This window comes from Zingiber officinale, chromosome 8B (assembly GCF_018446385.1).
Source record: "Zingiber officinale cultivar Zhangliang chromosome 8B, Zo_v1.1, whole genome shotgun sequence".
NCBI lineage: Eukaryota > Viridiplantae > Streptophyta > Magnoliopsida > Zingiberales > Zingiberaceae > Zingiber > Zingiber officinale.
The window spans coordinates 61,874,816-61,897,995 of NC_056001.1; the positions used below are offsets into that span (position 1 = coordinate 61,874,816).

Here is a 23,180-nt window from a genome sequence, read left to right on the forward strand (position 1 = left end):
TCCGTATGCCCAATTAGGCCAACTTCCCGACCAAGTGGCAGGTCGGCTTGCCCCCCACTCCCGAGCTGAAGAAATTCAAGACTCGACCGGACTACCTCTATGCGGCAAATATGCTAGCCGGTATGCGGCTTGACATCAATAAGCTTCTTCACGAAGGAGTGATGTACATCTTCGGCCTGAGTCCAATGCGGACTCCCCTTCCGAGCGGCTTTGGTAAGCATTTTACTTGGTCCTTTATTTTGATTGCTAACTGATTTCTCTCCTTTCCTTTGCAGCGGACATCGTCATGGAGTCGGTAATGGCCGGCATTCTGAAGAGAAAGGCGGCGGTGCTCGAAGCCGCGGCGGCCAAAGAAATGGAAATGCTGGGTATCCAGCCGGTCGAATCCCATGAAGGGGAAAGTGGGACTCAGGCTGAATCGGCCGCTCCAGCTTCTCAACAAAATGTGGCCAGTTGAGCCACCCCCACTGGGGAACCAACTGTCCCTGAGGAAGGTTCCGCTCAGGAGGAGGAGCAACCTCTACCAAAGAGGCGCCGAGTGGAGACTCCCCTGCGGTCGGCTACCTCCGCGGTCCAACCATCCGAGCGGGTCACTGCGACTGCTCGGGGCAAGGCACCAGAGGTCGAAGCAATTTCGTCCGACCGGACGCCTTCCGAATGGGACGAGCCGGCTGCTCCAATTGAGGCTACTTCGGTTAGCACCCTTCCTCCCGCTCGTCACTCAGTCCAGCGCTCAACCATTCATTCTCAGTTTTCTGCGCCGGCTTCTGATCCCCTTTCGACCGCCGGTCGGACGACCCCCGGCCATGGCCACACTGTACGAGTCTCTCTTCATCTCCCGAATGAAGAGCTGCTGCCAGAGGTCGACCGCCCGACCGTGCCCGAGCATACCATCACCTTGAAGGGGCCCCTAGCTGAGATGTGGGCCGACGCTCGGGCACGCGTCGCACTGATCCCCCTTCGGAACTTGGCCAATAGCCACATGCAGGAGGCCACGGGGGTAAGTCCGCTTTCTTCGAAGTTTTGTACACATTGTTTCCGATCGGTCACTAATAACTCTGATTTTCTTTTGCCAGAGATGGGTGGAGGAGATTGCAGTCTCCAATCGTTTATGAGGAGTTAAGGCAACCGAAGGCGGCGTGCGGTCCGTCCAGCTCTCAAGGCCCGTCTTACTCCGAGCTGCAGAAGGAGCTGAAGAAGGCTCAGGGTCTGCTGGCGGCTGAGCAGAGGAAGGCGGCCGATCAGGCTCATGCCCGGGCCGAGTCCGAGCGACAAGTCAAGTCGCTTGACACAAAATTAACCCTGGCCACCACTCGGAAAAATACAGCCATCTCCGATCTGGAGAAAAAGAACTTGGAGGCTCGGGGCCTGGAGCTGAAGGTAAAGGAGCTGATGGAGCAGCTCGACAGGGAGAAGGCGGGCCGCTCGGCCGACGCGGACAAGCTTCAGAATCTGAACGAGGCCCTTACTAGCTCCCAGGCGGCTTTCAAAGAATATCAAGAGGCCGAGCCGAGTCGGGTCGTTGCCTTGAGACAGAGGTACATCCGGTCGCCTGAATTCTCAGAGAAAATTTACGAGCGGATGTACACAGCCTTTGACATGGCTATGACCGCCACCACTACATATCTGAAGTCTAAGGGTCTTCTTCCGGAGTCCACTACCATTCCGGCCGGCTACCAAGTAGTGCTCCTGGAAAACATCCCCAAGGACCTCTATGATTACATTGAGTAGACTGTCTTTATGTGTAACTAGGTCGCTCGGCCAAAAATGGATCTTTTTTTTGTACTTAGGCCGCTCGGCCTAAAGTTTTAATCTTAATGCAACGCTTTTCTTTCACGTACTGTCTTTTTGCTAGTGAATATGTATGTTGCCCGCTCGCCTATTATCACCTCTCGGGTATTCGAAAGGTTACCAAGTATTTGGCATTGCCCTTCCGCTCGGCTTAATACGTAACATTTCGACTATTTAATATTCCGCTCTGATATCTGAAATCGCTCGCTAGATACTGATGAAGTACCCATGGGTGCTGGGCCGAGCGGACTATAGAGACGATCTAACAATATTGAAGGTGAGTTTCTGGGGCAACTGCATCCCTTTTATGGGCATCTTCCGTTCGGAGGGTTTCGGCCTTCCGCTCGGAAGGTTTATAGACGCCGGCTCGTCTCTCGATATTTAACGTCGGAGCTCGACAGTCTTCCGCTCGTAAGGTTTATAGACGCCGGCTCGTCTCTTGATATTTAACGTCGGAGCTCGACGGTCTTCCGCTCGGAAGGTTTATAGACGCCGGCTCGTCTCTCGATATTTAACGTTGGAGCTCGACGGTCTTCCGCTCGGAAGGTTTATAGACGCCGGCTCGTCTCTCGATATTTAACGTCGGAGCTCGACGGTCTTCCGCTCGGAAGGTTTATAGACGCTGGCTTGTCTCTCGATATTTAACGTTAGAGCTTGACGGTCTTCCGCTCGGAGGGTTTATAGACGCCGGCTCGTCTCTCGATATTTAACGTCGGAGCTCGACGGTCTTCCGCTCGGAGGGTTTATAGACGCCGGCTCGTCTCTCGATATTTAACGTCCGAGCTCGACGGTCTTCCGCTCGGAAGTTTATAGACGCCGGCTCATGTCTCGATTTTTAACGTCGGAGCTCGACGGTCTTCCGCTCGGAGGGTTTATAGACGCCGGCTCGTCTCTCGATATTTAATGTCGGAGCTCGACGGTCTTCCGCTCGGAAGTTTATAGACGCCGGCTCGTCTCTCGATTTTTAACGTCAGAGCTCGACGGTCTTCCGCTCGGAGGGTTTATAGACGCCGACTCGTCTCTCGATATTTAACGTCGGAGCTTGACGGTCTTCCGCTCGGAGGGTTTATAGACGCCGGCTCGTCTCTCGATATTTAATGTCGAAGCTCGATGGTCTTCCGCTCGGAGGGTTTATAGACGCCGGCTCGTCTCTCGATATTTAACGTCGGAGCTCGACGGCCTTAAAGGCTAACTTTAACACAGATGCTTGGCGAACACCTTAGCCATCCTCTAAATCATTTTTGCTTCCTGCATTACAAGGACATGGGAGGCCAGAATATACACAAAAATGAGCTACATCAGTGCACCTTTCACCCGGCTCTATAAGGCTGGAGGTGATTCGCGCTCCACGGTCGATCAAGCTGACGTCCGCCTTCATCCTCCAAATAGTAAGTGCCTGAGCGGAGCTTTTCGATAACCTTGAAGGGGCCCGCCCAAGGAGCTTCCAGTTTGCAGACGTCGCCGACCGGCTTGACTCTCTTCCAGACAAGGTCGCCGACCTGGAATGATCTGGGGATTACGCGCCGGTTGTAATTTTGCTTCATCCGTTGACGGTACGCCATCAACCGGACGGACGCCTTGGCTCTCTCTTCATCAACCAAATCCAGCTCCATGTTCCTCCGCTCGTCGTTGCCTTCATCGTAACTCTGGATCCGGACGGATTCGACACCGACTTCGACGGGAATCACCGCTTCGCCGCCATACACCAAATGGAAGGGCGTGACGCCAATTCCTTCCTTCGGGGTCGTTCGGATGGCCCATAGGACGCCCGGCACTTCATCAACCCAACTTCCTCCCAAATGGTCGAGTCGAGCGCGCAGAATACGAAGAATTTCCCTATTGGCTACTTCGGCTTGACCGTTGCTTTGGGGATAGGCTACAGAGGTGAAGTGTTGCTCAATGCCGAAGCTTTTGCACCAATCTTCGAGCAATTTTCCTGTGAACTGCCGCCCGTTGTCGGAAATAAGTCGACGAGGGATGCCGAACCGACAGATGATGTTCTACCAGATGAACTTCTTGACCATCTGCTCGGTGATCTTGGCTAGCGGCTCGGCCTCCACCCACTTGGAAAAATAATCAATCGCCACCAATAAAAATTTCCGCTATCCGGTTGTCATAGGGAACGGACCCACAATATCCATTCCCCACTGATCAAACGGACATGAGACTGTTGATGCCTTCATTTCCTCCACCGGTCGGTGGGAGACATTGTGATACTTCTGGCAGGATAGGCACGTCGACACGGTCCGAGCGACGTCTGCTTGTAAGGTTGGCCAGAAGTATCCGGCCAGCAGGATCTTCTTAGCTAGTGATCGTCCGCCCGGATGCCCACCACACGATCCTTGATGCACTTCTTGGAGGATGTAAGCCGAGTCTTCCGAGCTCACGCATTTCAACAGCGGGAGAGAGAAAGCCTTCTTATAGAGCTGATCACCAATGAGTGTGAACCGACCGGCTCTCCTCCTTAACAGCTCGGCTTCATTCCGGTCAGACGGGGTGGCGCCCAAGCGCAAAAACTCCGAGATAGGTGTCCTCCAGTCGCTCGGCAACGTGAGGCCCTCCATCCGGTCGACGTGCGCCACCAAAGATACTTGTTCAATTGGCTGCTGGATGGCGATCAGCGTTATTGAGCTTGCAAGTTTGGCTAACTCATCAGCCACTTGGTTCTCTGCTCGGGGTATCTTCTGGATAATAACTTCTCTGAAGTCGGCTCTAAGTTTCTCGAAGGCTTGAGCGTAAAGCTTGAGTCGAGCGTTGTTGATTTCAAAAGTACCTGTGAGCTGCTGAGCGGCCAATTGGGAGTCTGAATGGAGTGTTACCCGTCCGGCCCCTACATGCCGAGCGGCCTGTAAGCCAGCTATAAGGGCTTCATATTCTGCCTCATTATTCGTAGCTCTATAATCCAGCCGGATGGATAAGTGCATCTTCTCTTCTTGGGGAGACAGCAATAAGACACCAATACCGCTTCCGAGCCGAGTGGAGGATCCGTCTACAAATACCTTCCACATGGCTTCGGGCTCTGGTCTTTGTACCTCGGTGACGAAATCCGCCAAGGACTGCGCTTTTACCGCCGACCGGGGCTGGTATTGAATGTCGAACTCGGTTGTCTATTTGATGAGCCGTCCGGACGCTTCGGGATTCAACAGCACTCTTCCCAACGGGCTATTCGTCAGGGCGATGATAGTATGAGCCAAGAAATAAGGACGGAGGCGCCGAGCGGCGAGGACCAAAGCGAAAGCAAGTTTCTCGAGCCCGGTGTAGCGAGATTCAGCATCTTTTAAAATATGACTCAGAAAATACACTGGCTCTTCTCCGCTCGGCCTTACTAATGCTGAGCCGACGACTTGTTCAGTAGAAGATAAGTAGATACAAAGTGGCTCCCCCGCAGCTGGTTTGGCTAGTACCGGAAGAGAATTCAAATATGTCTTCAGATCTTCGAACGTCCGATCGCATTCTTCGTCCCATTGAAACTTGGCGGCTTTGCGCAAGATTTTGAAGAAAGGCAGGCTCCGGTCGGCGGTTTTGGAGATGAACCTAGACAGGGCAGTTATCCGACCGGTCAAACGCTGCACTTCCCTCAGATTTCTTGGAGGTGGCATGTCTTGTAGAGCTTTCACCTTGCTGGGATTTGCTTCAATACCCCGCTCGGTCACTATGTAACCTAGGAAACGTCCTCCTTTTGCTCCGAATAGACAATTCTGGGGATTTAGTTTAACGTCATACCTCCTCAGTGTTCGGAAAGTCTCCTTCATGTCTTCCAAGAGGTCGGCCGCTCGGACGGATTTGATGAGAATGTCGTCCACATAAACTTCTAGATTCCGTCCGATCTGCTCCTTGAACACTTTGTTCAACAAGCGTTGATAGGTGGCTCCCGCGTTCTTCAATCCGAACGGCATCACATTATAGCAGTAGGTGCCGTCGGCTGTAACGAAGCTAACTTTTTCTTGATCTTCCCGAGCGAGCGGCACTTGATGATAGCCTTGGTAAGCGTCAAGCATACATATTAATTTGCAGCCGGCCGTAGAGTCCACCAACTGATCTATCCGGGGCAGAGGATAAAAATCTTTCGGGTAAGCTTTGTTGAGATCCCGAAAATCTATGCACACTCTCCACTTGTTGCCTGGCTTGGAGACTAATACTATGTTAGCCAACCAGCTCGGGAACTGCACCTCGCGTATATGGCCGGCCTCCAGAAGCTTCTCAACTTCCGCCCGGATGATGGCATTCTGCTCGGCGCCGAAGTCCCTTTTTCTTTGCTTTACGGGCCGAGCGTCCGGTCGGACGTGGAGCTCATGCTGTGCTATACTTGGTGAAATTCCGGGCAGTTCATGTGTCGACCAGACGAAGACATCATGGTTTCTTCGGAGACATTGGATCACCTCCTCTTTCTGATTCGCCTCTAGATCGGACGCGATGAAGGTCGTGGCCTCCGATCGGGTCGGGTGTATCTGCACTTCCTCTTTTTCTTCGTAAACTAAAGAGGGAGGCTTTTCAGTGATGGCGTTTACCTCGATCCGGGGTGTCTTTCGAGCGGAATTGGCTTCTGCTCGGACCATCTCGATGTAGCATCGCCGAACGGCCAGTTGATCTCCCCGTACTTCTCCCACTTTGTCATCCACGGGGAACTTGATCTTCTGGTGGAAGGTGGAGATGGCCGCTCGGAATTCGTTGAGAGCTGGTCGCCCCAATATGACGTTGTATGCCGACGGAGAGTCCACCACGACGAAGTTTGCTGTGCGCGTCCTTCTGAGCGGCTCCTCTCCCAGAGATATGGCCAGATGGATCTGTCCGACCGGCTGAACTTCATTGCCCGTAAACCCGTAAAGGGGGGTTGTCATGGGCAGCAGCTCGACTCGATCAATTTGCAGTTGATCGAATGCTTTCTTGAATATGATATTGACCGAGCTCCCTGTGTCAATAAAAACGCGGTGGATAGTATAATTTGCTATTACCGCTTTGATGAGGAGAGCGTCATCATGCGGCACTTCGACTCCTTTCAAGTCTCTGGGCCCGAAGCTTATCTCGGGTCCGCTCGTCCTTTCCTGACTGCAGCCGACCGCATGGATTTGGAGCTGTCGGACGCTCGCCTTCCTTGCTCGGTTAGAGTCGCCTCCGGTCGGCCCGCCAGCAACAATGTTGATCTCGCCTCGGGAAGTATTACTTCTATTTTCTTCTTCCCGATCGGACGGTCGGGACCGTTCTCTGGACATTCGGCGATTCTCCCGCCTCGGAGAGCGATGCCGATCGGGCGTATGTGGTTTTCGTCTGTCAGCTTGCGTCCGATCGGCTTCATGATTTCTCTGTCGCCTATCGAATGAGGGCGATCGTCGACCACCACTTCGGGGAACGGGATGAGTAATCAAGGGAAGACTTCGACAATCCCTTGTGTTGTGCGTATTCGTCCGGTGGAAGGAGCAGAACATGGGGGTCCACTTCTTTTTTGGCTTGGGCCGATCGGCTGCTACTTCTTGGACATGGGTCCTAACATTGGGGGAGCGGAATGCTTCGGCCCTCGGTCCTCTTGGAGGCTGATGAGCGATGTGCGGCTTCCGCTCGGTAGGAGGTGCCCGCTCGGTTGGAGTTTCTTTTTTCCGGGCGGCTTGAGCTTCCTCCACGTTGATGTATTCGTTGGCCCGATGCAGCATATGATCATAGTCTCAGGGCGGCTTCCGAACGAGCGAGCGGAAGAAGTCCCCGTCCACGAGGCCTTGTGTGAAGGCGTTCATCATGGTTTCCGAGGTGGCCGTAGGGATATCCATGGCCACGTTGTTGAACCGCTAGATGTAAGCTCTGAGCGGGTCTCTTGGCTCTTACTTGATGGCGAACAAGCTGACACTCATCTTCTGATAGCGCCGACTGCTTGCAAAATGATGGAGGAAGGTCGTTCGGAAGTCCTTGAAGCTTGTGATGGACCCGTCCGGCAGTCTCCGAAACCACCGTTGAGCCGATCCAGCGAGGGTGGTCAGAAAAACTCGACACTTCACCCCATCCGTATATTGGTGAAGGGTAGCAGTGTTGTCAAACTTTCCCAAATGATCATCCGGATCGGTGGTCCCATTGTATTCGTCGATCGTCGGAGGCACGTAGTGCTTGGGCAGAGGATCTCGTAGAATAACCTCTGAAAATTGGCGATTAATCCGCTCGGGCGACGAGTCCGCTCGAGGGCTTTTCCTTTTCTGTCTTGTCTAGGCATCTCATCCGAAGAAGATCCCCGATCTCTATTGGTTGCTGCAGCATCGGGGGTGCGGAATAGGGCCCGATGAAATGCAACGGTGGCCTGCGGTGCTTCCGCTCCGCCACCAGACGCGAACGTTGCTTGCTGCTCCGGCCGCTCGGCTACTACTTTCTGTTTTTGCTCCACAAGCTTGGCGGCCCCCAACTCGATCAGAGCGTCGAGTTCCTCCGAGGAAAGCGTCACCGTGTGTTGTCGTCCAGCCTTGTCCATTGTTTCCGTTCGGATGCAGGAGCTTTCCCACAGACGGCGCCAAATTGATCCTGTCCGAATCGCTGAACCAACGGACGCTGGGCACGTGACACTCTCCTGGCAGCTGATGTAGATCCTCGGCCGGTCGGACGGCGCTCCGGCGGACCTGCACAGAAGTCAGGCCGGGAAGGGGTTCCCGGCGGCGACCCTCCGACGCTCAAGTCAGGCAAGCAAGCAGTGAAAGAAGTGGCCCCAAATGTGTAGAACGCGTACCTCCGGCGAAGGATGAGGGCCTTTATATAGGGCAGCGGAGAAGCGAGTGTACACCTACCGAGGTGTACACGTGTCCGCGGCCCACACCCCAGTAAGGGCTTGTCAGTGAGCTTACCTGACCCATACTGCTACAGTCCAAGCATGTCCTCGATGGGACAGCGGAACCCCCTGTCATAAGATTTGAAGTATGGCCTACATGTGGAGTATACCCGCTGTCAGGAAAAGATGTCCTTTGTCCTTTTCCCCTTGGCTCCCGAACTAGCTTCCGATCGACCTGCCTCCGAGCGTCCGGCCGGCTCGCCTCCGCCTTACACCCTATCAGGCACATACATATAACGGTCCAGGAAGATTCTCGATGGTGTGCTTTGTGGAGACTTAGCAGTATGCTACCTCATGTGTTCAACCAAGCGATCCGCTCGGCTCTGTGATATTGTCCGTTGAGCGCCGGAACCCTGACTTTCGTCAGGATGCCTTTGACCATCCACTAAATACCGGCTGGCCGCCCGGCCGGTCGAACCCGCCCCTCGCCGCCCGGCCACATGCCACTTTGACTTACACGTGACGTTGACCCCACCGGACGGGGGCCCCTGTTCTTACAACCGGATCAGTTATAGTGTTAATTTTTAAAAAATCAACTATATTATTATTAAATTTTGATTTATTCAGTTTAATAGAATTAGGAGTTTAACATCTAAATTGAACCGAATTATATTATTTTAAATAATTAAATTTTAAAATTTAAAATAATTAAATTTTAAAATTTAATCAGTTAATTTGATTTAATTGAATTTTTGCTAAGACAAAGGATGACAATAAGTGAACGGAGTCACACAAGAAAAGCTCATATAAAGAGTCCATGTAACATCAATAGAGTTTCCTTCGTGTAGGGCACTGACTACTACTTCAAGAATGTCTAATGCACAATTCTCACCTAATTGCGCGATAACGTCGCATCTAAGGCCACAATTAACTCACACTCAAAGCTTGAGTGAACGGTAAGAAGGGACCTTGCATGAAGGGAAGACCCTTATATATTTCTCTGTTTCATTTTCTGTACGTAATTCAGATTTAATCCCAAAAAGTTGGTATGTTTCGATTGCCACATACAGTAAACTTCATCCTTCAATCTCAGGAACCTCGATCAATCTATGAATGATATTTATTGTTTACTTTGCGGAGTGATGGTGTTTAAGGGCAACCTTGGCCTGATCAGTCCTAGTACGTACTGTTCTACTCCTCTGTGATGCTGTCAAGGTTCGGCTTCCAATGGTGACTTGATGTAGTTCCCGGAGATTCACTCCCCGTCCTCCTCTGAGGAGACTTGTTCTTCCTCGGACTCCCTTCTGCCTTGGTCTTGTTATGCCCCTTCTTCCTGGATTTCCTTAAGCATTGGAAAGGTCTCCTAAGGGAGAGCAATAATGAACCTTGGGAGAAGAGGTTCTTCTTGACCCTGCTCGGCGGAGATGGATCCGCGGCCGACAGAGCCGATTGTTGGAGAGGCGCTGTGCTGCCCGAGTTCTTGTTCAGGTGATGCCGGCGGAGCTTGCGGACGGTGCTGACGGGGACGACGTAGAACTTGTGACCGAGAGAGAGCAGGGCGTCGGAGGAGAGCACGGCCCACGGCTGGTGGAAGACGTCCGGGTGGGCCACGCAGCACTTGGGATGCTGGGACATGATGTCGGATGCCAGCACCGGCCTGTCGTACAACTCCACGCGGCCGCCGGCGTAGATGATCTTGACGAAACTGGTAGCGGCGGCGGCGGCGGCGGCGGCGGTGGTGCCATGGAAGAGATGAAGAACCATTGTTTTGAACTAGGTAGGAGATGGTGTGGGTGACGTTTAAATAAGCATGGTGTGTTCTTGTTTTCCTCTTCATGGTTGCATCAGCTCTTTTGTTGCTTGACAGCTTCAATGGGAGCTTTGGCATTGGAGCTGTCAAGCTTCCAAAGATTTTGGATTGATGGTGCTTCCAAAGCATAATTAATCATTATATTCTCACTGTTCTTTACCTCCTTCCCGTTATAATTCACCATTTGTAGGGGATTTTGGGATATACAAGGTGTAAATGAATCGGGTTGAGTTTAGTTATGCTAAATTTGTTCATTTACTCATTGATACATTTTATCCTACAAATGTATTGCATAGACCACTGCGATTGTAAAAACATCTATACCAATTTTTTTATTCAAAATATATAATTTAGAATAAAAGTTACTTTATTAAATAAAAATAATAAATTTTATTCTTTAAATTTAGAAAAGTAATATTCATAAATATTAAATTTAAAAAATAGATAGATTAACTGATATAAAAATTTTTAACTACCTTATCTAAATTTAACACAAAATCTTTCAATAAAATAACATGAACACTCTAAGACAAGAAAAATTAAACTACATGCCTCTCCAACTTGCAATTGTTAAAGACTCAGACTACTTACGAAACTTCTATTTCGTGAGCAGAATATTTATGGTCTATTTAACTATTTAGTCGGCTAAAATAAACTTTTGGTGGAGTACTAATTAATCTGTTCAAGAATTTTAATTGAACTCATGATCGAATTTGATATGACAAATAAGGTGGGTTCTCTGGGAGGATCAAAATTGACGGTCAAAGGTAAGACGATGTAACGATTAAAGTCAATTTGTAGTTTTATGGATAAGCTCCCAACTTATATCAGTCCGGCTAAGAATCGATCGAATCTACAGAGCTCAACTCTTTATTCATGGATATGACTCTCAGTTTACATCCGTCCGACTTCAGAGCTAGTTGGACTTCTAGACTCAATATCTCATCTCGCTTGGACTTAGCTCACAGCTTATATCCATCCGGCCCCACAAGCGGTTGAATCTCCAGACTCAATGCCTCATCTCGCCTGGACACGGCTCCCAACATATTCGCTCAGCTCCAGAGCCGGTTGGACCTCCAGACTCAATGTCTCATTTGGCTTTGACATGGCTCTCGGCATATATCCGCCCAACCCTAGAGTCGATCGGACTTAAGAGACTTAACACTTCACTCCCAGTGCCAAGATACATAAAATAAATTCAGTCGGCTCTAGCACTAGTCAAGCATACGAGCCCCAGCTCTCGATCTACAATACAATTCATAGCATATAATCGGTCAGTCCAAGAGTCGATCGCACTTATACAGTGCTTAGCTCCTCAGACTTACCAGGTTTAGCTCTCCACTTCTCAACACCAAGGCACACAGTATGTATTCGGTTGGCCCAATTGCTAGTTGGACCTACGGGGCCTATCTTCTCACTTCTCATGTGCAAGTCTCCTAACATACAGTCGATCAGCTACAAAGCCGGTTAGACTGCCTCCATGTGACAACATTGTCAGAGAACCATAACAATTTGTCAGAAAATAACAGTTACTCGTCAGAGAATATTATACTACCATAACATATACATACAATGGAATCTTCCTTTGAAGGTGGACGTATGACTTCTATTGTCTGGCGTTACTTGACATATTTTGACATCAAACATTTTTAGTCGCCTCATTAATGCAGAAGTTATGAAAGACAATTTATATGCATGTAACGAAACCTTCCTCAAATGGTGGCTATACATATTCCATTACTCGATATATTCCTGACACCAGACATCTCATGATTACGAAGGTGGTGAGGGTCAGTATAAAAGGAGGTCATTTCCGTTGATCAGATACGTTTTTGGAGGGAATACGCATCTACGCTACTATTCATTTTCTTCTTCACTTTTCGCTCGACTACTGGACTGACTTGAGCGTTAGAGTGTCTGAGTCAAGGACTTCCTCCTTAGTTCTCACTCTAACATTTTCCTTTGCTCTCTTTGCAGTGTGTACAATAAAAAGTATCAGGTATTATCTTTTCTTCATCTCAATAAAATCTTCTCCCAATCCACGATAGAACTATCTGTCCGGTACATCATCTCCGTTAATTTCGGACATGATCAGAACTCATTCGTTAAGTATGACCTATAGCATTGGTTTAATCCAACTGGATAAATTTATTCCTTTATCTATAAATAAAAATTATTTTTAATTACAACTTGGTCTAGTGAACTCAAATAATTACTATTATAATTAAATTTTATCCTTAATGAATATTTTTTGAATGGCCTCAAGTTGACTAAATTTAAACCATTTTAGTTAATTAAATTCTTATTTAATGAATTCAAATTAAAATAGAATACTTTTAATTATCTAGTTGACTTAATTATTTTTTTTATTTTTATTACTAGGATGATGAAACTATCTAACAAGCATACAGTTCATTTTTTATTGCTACCAAGTACAAACTTGTTTTTTTGCCTTCCAATACAAACCCTAAACAATGAACCAGCAACCCCTACCAACCACGTGAAAGGAGTTGTGAAAACATTGACTCTCACTATTCCTGGCATGCATCCATTTTCCACGAGATTGTTGAATGGCAGAAGCTTCAACAATTATTGACAACCATTTTCACTCTTATTTTTTCCTTTGAACAATTATTTTGTCGGCAGCTATAAATATATTTATGTAGTGAAGGCCAGGCCTGAAACATGCGCCTCCATGAGCTAGCTAGCTGTTGCCATGCCGTGCCATGTAAAGTCAAACTTGGCTTAATTTGATAGTTGGGCACCACCAACCAGTTAAATTCATAGGAAAATTGTGCAGGATAGAATGTCTTCTTAGTTTCTAAATCTAATGACTTAACAGCTATTTTTTTAATGAGCAATTATCTAAAAATACTAGAGTGATAGACTGTCTAGACATTTTAATTTATATTAATGACAGATGAAAATTTTACGTGATTATCCCCTAAAATTAATAGAATTCAGTGGGATTGAATTAATCGATCTTGATTCGAACAACTGAATAGTTGAATTATCAAAAATAATATTATAATTGCCACCATGTCAAACTTTATCATATATTTAAAACTCTATAGCTCAACTAAAAATAATATAAGCAAAAATTAAATGGATACCTCTAACTACTAAAAAAAACGTTAAAAAAATAGTCTAACATATTTTTAATTTAAAAATATTCTTATTATAATTTATAATTTTATTATATATATATATATACAGAAATGATATGCTGCGGACAAAGGCCGAGCGGACCGCTGCGGACATACCTTCCTGATCGGTCCAGAGACCGATCAGGAGGTTCCCTGATCGATCTGGTGACCGATCAGGGAACCGATCATTTTCTGATCGGTCACCAGTCCGATCAGGAGGTTCCCTGATCGGTCTGGTGACCGATCAGGAAAGCATGTCCGCAGCGGTCCGCTCGGCCTTTGTCCGTAGCATATCATTTTTGTATAGCGGTTCGCACGGCTTTGTCCGCAGCATATCATTTCTGTATATCAGAAATGATATGCTGCGGACAAAGGCCGAGCGGACCGCTGCGGATATGCCTTCCTGATCGGTCACCAGACCGATCAGGGAACGGTCACCAAACCGATCAGGGAACGGTCACCAGACCGATCAGGGAACCTCCTGATCGGTTCAGTGACAATCCGTGTCTAACCCATGATTACTTCACACCGTCCTCTATAATTACTTCACACCATTAAGAAAAAGTAAATTAAATCAATTCAATTTCAAAAATATTATATAAAAAAAAAGAGACAATCCGTATCGAACCCATGACCTTTTAATCACAAAGCAACAATTTTATCGTTGCACTAAGGTTCTCCTTCAATTTTAAAAATATCATATAGAAAAAAATATTACTACTATAATTTTAACCACGTAATAGACATTTAATACCTACTATCATATTGTATTAACCACTTAATAGTAATCAATCAATTTATTATTACTATAATAATTATAAATTCATATTGATTAAGTTTAAATAATTTTAATTAAGTTGGTAAAAAAATATTTTTAATATAAAAATATTTTATGTATGAAATAACGATATTTTTATATAAAAGATATAATAAAATTACTATTGTATTTTAATTTTTTTAAAAAAAGATTTTTTTTTTGTTTTGACGATTTTGATAATTAAGGACGTTTTTTTCCATTTAAATGCCTAAAACCAGCACCGAATTGCTGCAAGTCGGTTCGCGCACGAAGCGTAAGGCGCGGCGGCGTAACTCGTGAACAGCTGTCCGCGGCCTTCGTCTAATAATTTTAATTCCACAACGTAGACGTCTCAACGGATCTCGGCGATCGCACGAACACGCTGCAGCGGGTCCATTAGTAAGGTGAATTCCTGTCCATTCGATCACCATCGAACGCTGATGCCAAACGAGATGGGCCCCTTGTCGTCCTTCTCCCCTTCTACTTCTTCTTCCTCCTCCTCCTCCTCCTCTCCTCCTCCTCCGCGGACTCGCCTTTTCTTCTTCAATCTCGCTCCGCAACAATAACCCTACCACCAACCGCGAACTCGAGGTTTCGGCGGCAAAGACACCAAGAAGAGGGTAATGGAGGATCGTGTGTACCCTTCGTCGAAGCCCATCCCGCCTCCTCCTCAGGCAGCGAACGGGGGGCCGCCGTCCTTCCCTCCGACCAAGGGACAGGCGTACGGCACCACGCTTCCCACCTATCGCCCCCAGGCCCGCAAGGCTCCACCTCCCCGGCGCCGTAGGAGGGGCCGCTGCTGTTCCTGCTGCCTCTGGTTCACTCTCATCCTCATCGTCCTCGTTTTCCTCGCCGCCGTTGCTGCGGGCGTATTCTACCTCATCTACCGCCCCCACCGCCCTGTATTTGACGTTTCCGGCCTCCGCCTCGCAGCGTTCAATGTCTCCGCAGCCGGGCAGCTCACCTCCCGGATCAACCTCAACGTCACAGCCCGCAACCCCAACCACAAGCTCGTCTACCTCTACGACACTGCTTCCGTCTCCGTCCTCTCCGATGGGGTGGACGTCGGCGACGGCTCCTTCCCTTCCTTCGTCCAGGACTCGAAAAACACGACCCTCCTCTCCGCCACGCTGACCTCAGGCCAGACGCTGGACGCCACGGCGGCGTCGGATCTGAGGAAGAGGACGTCCCTCGCACTAGAAATCAACGTGAGCACCAAGGTGGGGGTTAAGATCGGGAGCCTGAAGACGAAGAAGTTAGGGATCCGGGTGCGCTGCTCCGGCGTCAACGTGGCAGTGCCGACGAGGAAGGCCGCGCCAGCAACGGCCTCCACCTCGAACGCCGCCTGCAAGGTCAAGCTCCACCTCAAGATCTGGAAGCTGACCATCTCGTAAAATCGAATCTCCTCTCTCACTCTCCACACTTATCATACTGCGACAATTTGCACTGCCATGAATGGAAATGCGCAAGAAATCGAAGAAAAAGAAGAAGAAGAAAAAAAATCTGATTTGTAAAATTAAGCAGAAATCAAACAATTGTAGCTTATCTCGTATTTGTTTTGCTGTTTTTGGATTGTGGAAAAATATTGTAAGGTTTTGTGTAATAATGATTGATTCAAATTTGATTGAATTTGCAAAGTAGGAGTCTGATTGTTCTGGGTGTTTAAATTATTCGACTTTCAAGTTCTCTCAGTGACATTGACATTTGTGACACTAAGGAAACGGGGAAGTCAAGCCACCGTGAACTAATATGGCTGTGTGACAGCTGGAAAAGATATATCATTTATTTTTTTTAAAAAAAAAGTTGATATGAGGACGTAATGACAGCTGGAAAAGTTAAGGGGATATTAGAAAAAAAAATTCGAATATATGTTTTAATTTTAGAAGAAAAAAAATTAATTAAGATAGATACACTCATTTAATTGTTTAGCAATATTAAGTGTTTTAATTATTATTATTAATAATTAGGAGATAGATACATTAATTTAATTATAGTAGGTTCATTATCCCATTAATTATATTTTGGGCATGTTAAACCCTGAAATACATATTTTAGGCATCGACAAACTCACAAATATTTCACATCAGAATGAGTAAACACCCACAACTAATATTTCGTTTTCAAAAAACAAAGAAGATAATGACTAACATATCGGAAATTGAATTTACATCTACTAGCTAGAACAATAACTACAATGAAACCTTTATCTCCACTAAGTGAGGCTAACAATACGAAATCATACCATTAAAATTCCGATTTCTTTAGCAGGAAAAGTACTTCTAAAGTTGTATAGATGTGATACAATGTTTTCACTTTATACATGCATATGTGATGATGATTGCATACTCTACACATATTCGTTTGGATCTCAAGAATTTTTAACAAGATGTTGATCCAGAGTTATCAAGTTTTTTTTGGCAAGGTTTTTGATTGAATCTGCTATCACTCGGGCACTCGACTTCATGTATCCACCTGAAATAGCACCCAGTTAGCAAGGGAGAATGCATTATATTAGCTGCGCTACAATAAGTGGTCATTCTTGAGAATTTGAGATTCTGATTATATATATACATTGTAACATTATGCCAGTGATCCAAAAGTAGAAGAAAATGTATCTAGTTCACCTGAAGTGAGCATGAGAAGTGGTATATTTCTTTCTCTAGCAAACCTGAAAACCTTCTCGTCTCTAGTCATCACGCCATCGGGACTAACCTGGACAGGCACAAAAACAGACCCTGTTTCAGATAATTTCTCACGAATGCCTGATGATGCACCTTTTACTTATAGCCATATAATTTTGAGTCCCCTTCTCTTTTCACGCTAGAGTTTTTCTTAGATCCCTCTGTATTCTCGAACTCCAATGATCTTTAAGGTTCAATATTTGTATGAATCTGAAAAAAGGGGATTAAAATCAACAACTAGATACACAAACCATAACTTACCTTCAATCTGCCCAAAGGATCACCATCTAGGACATCAGTGCCAGCATTATACACCACCAGTTCAGGATTGAAGTTGTTTCTTGCAACCTGAGGCAAATGCAATGTCTAATAAACCTCAAATGAAAATTTGAGTATTTTTTGAATTAATTTGGATACCTTATGCCTAGAGTTTGCAAAAAGTATTTTTTGAAAATGCAAGAAGTTTGATTGACAACGTTTAGGCTTTTTATGACAGTTCTAAAAAAATCCAAGAATTCTCTCCATATCCCTCTAGAACATATCAATATTGTTCCAATTCCACCCTATCCAGAAAGTATGCTTCTAGAAGCCCTTTCCATTTGACTGAATATTCGATAACTTTTCAGAGTTTAGCTTTTGAGCGACAGAAAATTGAAGATGTGAAATTCAGAAGAAAGAATGAGAGAGAAAAAATTAACTACAACGTGCTTAACGATTAAAAGAGTGCAGGATTTTAGAGACCAACATCCCAATCTATGAAAGTGATAAACGAAAAAACACCAATGTCAAATGGCAAAGAAAATTAGGAAGAAAATTTATATGGCTAGAATAGAAAATTTCAACTACTTAGAAGGAAGCATCCATAAGTGCTCATACACAACTATGTCCAGGACCAATTAAACAAGAGTCACATGGTTATCTCGATTAGCTACATGGAAATAGGAAGATTATACTGGCATACATGATGCAATTAACTAACATGCAATATATCATCTTGATTAATTAACCATTACTCAATCTGCAGATATCAAATGACACTGTTCAAAAGTGACTAAAATCAAGCAACACATAAGTTTGACCTCGAGAGCTTCATCCAGCTTATCCAGATATTCCTTTGTTTTAGTACCACTCTGTAAACATCAAACCATCAAAAAGAAAAACATTTCTTAACAATGTGATAGGTAGAATTTATAGTGGCAGAAAAGTACAGAAAAGGAAATTCAGAACTTACGACTAATTCAACTTTATGATCAATGTATCTCTTAGCCTCAAAATCCTGTTGTGAAACCAGACAGCTATAAGAAAAAATGTAGAAGAACCAATATGATTCTAGTCAAGACCTATTATAACAGTTGTGATAAGAATAGATGGCCTCCAGGCTCCATTTTAATTAAAAAAAAGTAATGATTGGAATAGATAGCAGGCATTACGTAGGAGCTTATGCACAGGAAAGAAGGGGTAATCAGGCTGTTAATCACCCGGTTTTCCATGGGGATGTGGCACCACCAGTAGGTAGTAATATAGTTAAGACAGGGTTCAATGTCTAGTTCCATGCCAGTCTTGGTGCCAAGCCAAAACAAGATATGGAATATGGCAATTTGTTGGAATCTTATGGTGCGAGAAAACAATGCCTATAATTAGTTGTGACTAGTGGCTGCCACATGGATATTTGTTAATTGTGTAAATGCACAATAATGTACAGTGAAATTGAAAGGCCCAACAAGGGGTACACCTAGTGCAAAGACATTGGCTAGCATATATATTCACAGGCTAAGCAAGCTGTTAATCAAATAATTATTTGCATAAACTCATGTCCCAAAGTCCAAGTCGACTACATGTTCACATCCAAATTCATTGCTTTAGTAATTATCTTAGACCTAAGCAACTGTAATGATCTCAACCATGTGAATAATGAATGTTAACCAGTGCTCAGACTGACCCAATAGACAATCAAATCATTATTTGCAACAAGTAGTGTCTTGGTAACATATACAAACCTAAAATGCAGTAGGTAAATAGAAATACTCACAAATGGATAAATACCAGCATTGTACATGTCCAAAATATAGACCCTTCCTACAAATGATAAAAAAAAGAGAATGATAAAAGGACAAATTAAGCACTTGAACATATGCTCAATGGAAGAAACACACTGTCATTTGAGAAGTCTATTTCATGGCCATTTCCTTGGTGGGCATCAAGATCAATAATCATCACTCTGCAGTGTTTAGAAGAAATACCAAAACCATTATTTTGTTTTAAGCTCTCTGTTGCAAATGTACTTCACAAGAAAGTCACAGATGAACTATCTACAAACAAGCCTCCCACCTAGTAATATTCAAACGAACAAAGGCAAAGTGAATGCAAAGAGAAATGTCAGCATATGCACAAAAGCCGCCTCCTTTTTCTGCTGAACAATGATGGAAACCACCACCAATATTGATAGCCCAACCTCGCTCTTTAGCAAGTTTCGCTGCTACAATGGAACCTCCCACCTGTGTATATGAAAATTGGAGCATGTTTCCTTGTATATGATGATAAAGCAGGACAAGTTCAGTAACACTAACCTGCATGCGAAATGGGTGAAGCACCTTTTTCTGCAAGATGCAGTTAGGCAGCATTGCAACAGGGGCAAGCTAGGATAAATTAAATTAATTATTAAATCCATTAAATGTTGAGTAAATTCTAACATCTGCCAACTTTCTTTGTAAGCATGCTTAACAAAACAAACCTTTGCTTTAAAACTTTAAAAAAGACTGCTGAAAAAGAGAATGATATCCACTATAAAGACTCGAGTTAGGTTATATATGGTCCTTATTAATGTATTCCAAAAACCAAACTCACTTAGACTTGTTCATAACCATCTAACACAGTTTAGACAAAACTGAATATAGTAAATGAAATTTTACATGAACAAAACAATTATTAGAACAACCAGACCAGCAAGACAGTTCATTATTTAATCTGCTGTGTACACATTGTGAAAAGCACTAATATATTCTACATGGAATGCTTAGTTCCACACTATTAAGGCACTACCCTTCTTGTAAACGAATTTACTTGCGGTGCTAAATTGATTTACTTTACTAAATTGAATTCACCATGAAGGCGGTTTGCATGACAATTTCCAAGGAAGATTCAAGATAGTTGCAGTTCTTTTGGTACCTGCTTTCCTGATATGTTCCATTTGTAAATAGTGAACAAGAATATCAATCTTAGCTCTAGTAACTAAAAAAGTACAATTTGATAACTAGGATTATGAAGCTTCATTGGTTGTATTCTTATCAGCAAGTGTAGAAGAAGTTTGCACACAATATTCAGAGGTTCATAGCACAAAGAGAGTTTGGTGTATAAGTTGGCACTGGCATTTAAAGATGGTTGAAATTATCATTGCCTAGGATGATAATTCTAAACAAATGAAAAAAAAAAATTACCTCAGTAATAGTGGCAACAGTCAAACTACTTTTTAGACTGCTCAAATACGTTTCTGAGTGCACCTGTTGTAGGTACATTAGTACATGTACTCAAAGAAGGCAAAGGTTGATATATATCTTCTGTATTGTAAGAAAGCTTACCACCAATAGGTCTTCTTCTGAAGCTTCTAGTGGTTCTACAGTTTTATTCATGACTAAGTAACCTTCTTTAATTAAGAATTGGCAAATCCGGCCCCATTTAGAAGAATCAAACGGATGCCTGCATTAAATTAATTAAAAGTGTAACAACTGAGAGTTATTACACATTAATTTACTAGGAAGAAAGAAACTCTTCAATGAAGAACAAGATGGTCCTTTTGCATCCTTCAACCACACTTGCATCCTTTAGATCCTGTAGCTTGAAAATAAGATATGCAAAGGGGAATAGAGGAGAAAGATGAGAAGTTTCCCATTTTTCTGTTTATTTGGAGAGAAACTTGGAGAAAGGAAAGGAAAAAAGGTGCAATTTCTCTCTTTTACTTCACACAAACATCTTGGTTAGTAACTTATATTGCAAAACTCAACCTCAAGTTACAGTTAGAAGCCATAAATGGCAAGTCTATTCCTACAACTCGTTCCCTCATATTTGTATACAAAGATATTTAAGATACCATTTGGTTTCCTAGAACGTAGCTGAAGAATCTGAGAGGTTTCCTACACATTGTACCTACATGATCGAAATATCCCAAAACCTTGACCTTTTGAAGAATTTAAAGACTTTATCATGCACAAAATTCAACTTTTGCATTGTCTAAAGACCGCCATTGTAGAACAGTCATAAGTTTAACAAGGTAAAAAATAAAATCCAAGAGATGGACAATAGTCTATTCCTACATGTTTCCTACTCCAAAATGCTACAATAGTCATAAGTAGCATTTTGGAGTTCCTAGAATGTAGTCCATGAACCTGAGAGGTTTCCTACACAAAGTACCTACATGATTGAAACCCAAAAACTTACTTCAGCATTTAAAAATTTTAACTGCCTAGCATAATATTCAACTTTTACATGTCCTGAACAGCAAGCAACATAGATTACCTTATATCTACTCTACTATATTACAGTCATAGTTTTAACAAGGTAAAAAATAATTTGAAGAGTTGGACAATGTTACAACTTTCTTCTTTAGTGATGGCATTTTTTAGAGATATTATTCTAAAATCTCAAGCACACGTACAACACCTTAAGATCATTCATAGCTAACATCTCAAATAACACTTGCTCATGCATAGTGAAGCTTTCCAATCGCATGAAAGAGGAACATTATGGTACCAAAGACAATTCATATAAAATGCCTTTGATTAGAGATGAGCCTGCTTCTTTAGGAGTCTTCACTTTGCACCAATTGGACACAGCATACAGCTAGTAGGTCTGTCCATGTCATTAATAAAGAAAACCGTTGTCTAGCTAAAGAAGTATTCTTGTGGCAAACAAAGAAGGAAAAGGGAGAAAAACTTCTCAGAATCATGTTAATAGGACTCTTATCTTTTTGCAGATATATCTTCATTATTTTATAAGACTAATGATTGAGTATGTCAGAATATATATATATATATATATATATATATATAAAAGATTAGTTCCATAAATTGTATTATGTCATTCGACAATGTACTCGATCATTACATAGAGAGATGCAAAAAATACACCTTTATTTTCCTCTTCAATCCATCGAAGGGAAGTGTTCTAATATACAGGGTCTGGCCACATATGAACGCCACTACACATTCTATTGGCTATGATTAATTGATGTGGTTTTCTCTTCCTAATACTACAACTGTATTTTCCTCTCAACTAAGAATACAAAAAATAATTATTTTAATTTAAAAAATTAGTAAATTCTTTACATCAAACAATACGCCCAGAATATTTTACATAAACAACTCCCTAAATTTGGTCACGTAACCAATTTTCGTGGAATAACAAGTTCAAATAATCACCTACAATGTCGAAATCATTAACCCCATTCACTGGCAAGAGCTTAAACCTATAGCAAAACCAAAAATCAAATCCTGTTGTGGTAGCTTTTCAACTTCGATTCTAAGATGATCTGAAGAAGACGTTCATCGTAGCCCTAAAACCCAACTTTCTCTTACAAAGGTGGGCGCTAATTAGCATTCAGATTCCAAAAGGGCTGGAAAACGTACAAGGAGAGTTGTAATTTGCTTACAGTTTCTCGATTCCAAAAAACGCGATGTTGTAGGAAGACGAGTAGACGAGTGGCACCTGAGACGCGCACCAAATTTTCTGAGCAAACAAACAAGGGTGGGCAGCCACGGGAAGGAAGCTAGAAAGGGATGGAAACCTTTGAGGCGGGCACGTCCAAATAGAGCTTGCTGGCAAGGATCCGGCTGTTCCGCAGACTCTCGGCGGCCGTCGATGAGCTGGCGGAAGCGCCGGGAGAAGAAAGCGAGGTGGGCGGCATCGCTGGCGCAGAGGAACGCGAATCAAAGCAGCGAGACGACGGTAGAAGGAAAAGGGAAGCTTATTCGATCAAAACAGTGGAGAAGATTAGAAGAATCTGGCGAGGACACGAGTCGACTCGAAGACGACGCAACGAACTGGGATAGCACCGCTGCAACTGTTGATTCAATAAAAATGTATTTATATTGATTCAATACATCAATTAACTATCCCTGGGTAATAGTGCAGCGACCTGCCCAATTTCTATTTAAATCGAGTTCCAGACGAATTACAAATTTTTTTTTAATAGATTAATCAGCGAAGTTTACTTGGTGGTCGCAGATAA

At 44.2% G+C, this 23,180-nt stretch overlaps 2 protein-coding genes across 2 annotated transcripts; one reads left to right on the top strand and one right to left on the bottom strand.

Annotated features, from left to right (window-relative positions):
• The first annotated feature begins 14,770 nt into the window (after window positions 1–14,770).
• Window positions 14,771–15,916, top strand: LOC122017554 (NDR1/HIN1-like protein 6). Its single transcript, XM_042575200.1, has one exon. It carries the CDS (start codon window positions 14,903–14,905, stop codon window positions 15,671–15,673), a length of 771 nt encoding a protein of 256 aa, XP_042431134.1. The 5' UTR covers window positions 14,771–14,902; the 3' UTR covers window positions 15,674–15,916.
• A 602-nt stretch (window positions 15,917–16,518) lies between these two features.
• LOC122015023 (histone deacetylase 2-like) lies at window positions 16,519–23,013 on the bottom strand. Its single transcript, XM_042571657.1, has 13 exons — window positions 22,737–23,013; window positions 22,602–22,657; window positions 20,536–20,653; window positions 20,395–20,457; window positions 19,528–19,596; window positions 19,289–19,455; window positions 19,114–19,178; window positions 18,990–19,036; window positions 18,192–18,236; window positions 18,040–18,090; window positions 17,222–17,308; window positions 16,904–16,991; window positions 16,519–16,751 (listed from the first exon to the last, which is right to left on the bottom strand). Exons 1-13 carry the CDS (start codon window positions 22,854–22,856, stop codon window positions 16,648–16,650), a joined length of 1,080 nt encoding a protein of 359 aa, XP_042427591.1. The 5' UTR covers window positions 22,857–23,013; the 3' UTR covers window positions 16,519–16,647.
• Between the last annotated feature and the right edge of the window lie 167 nt (window positions 23,014–23,180).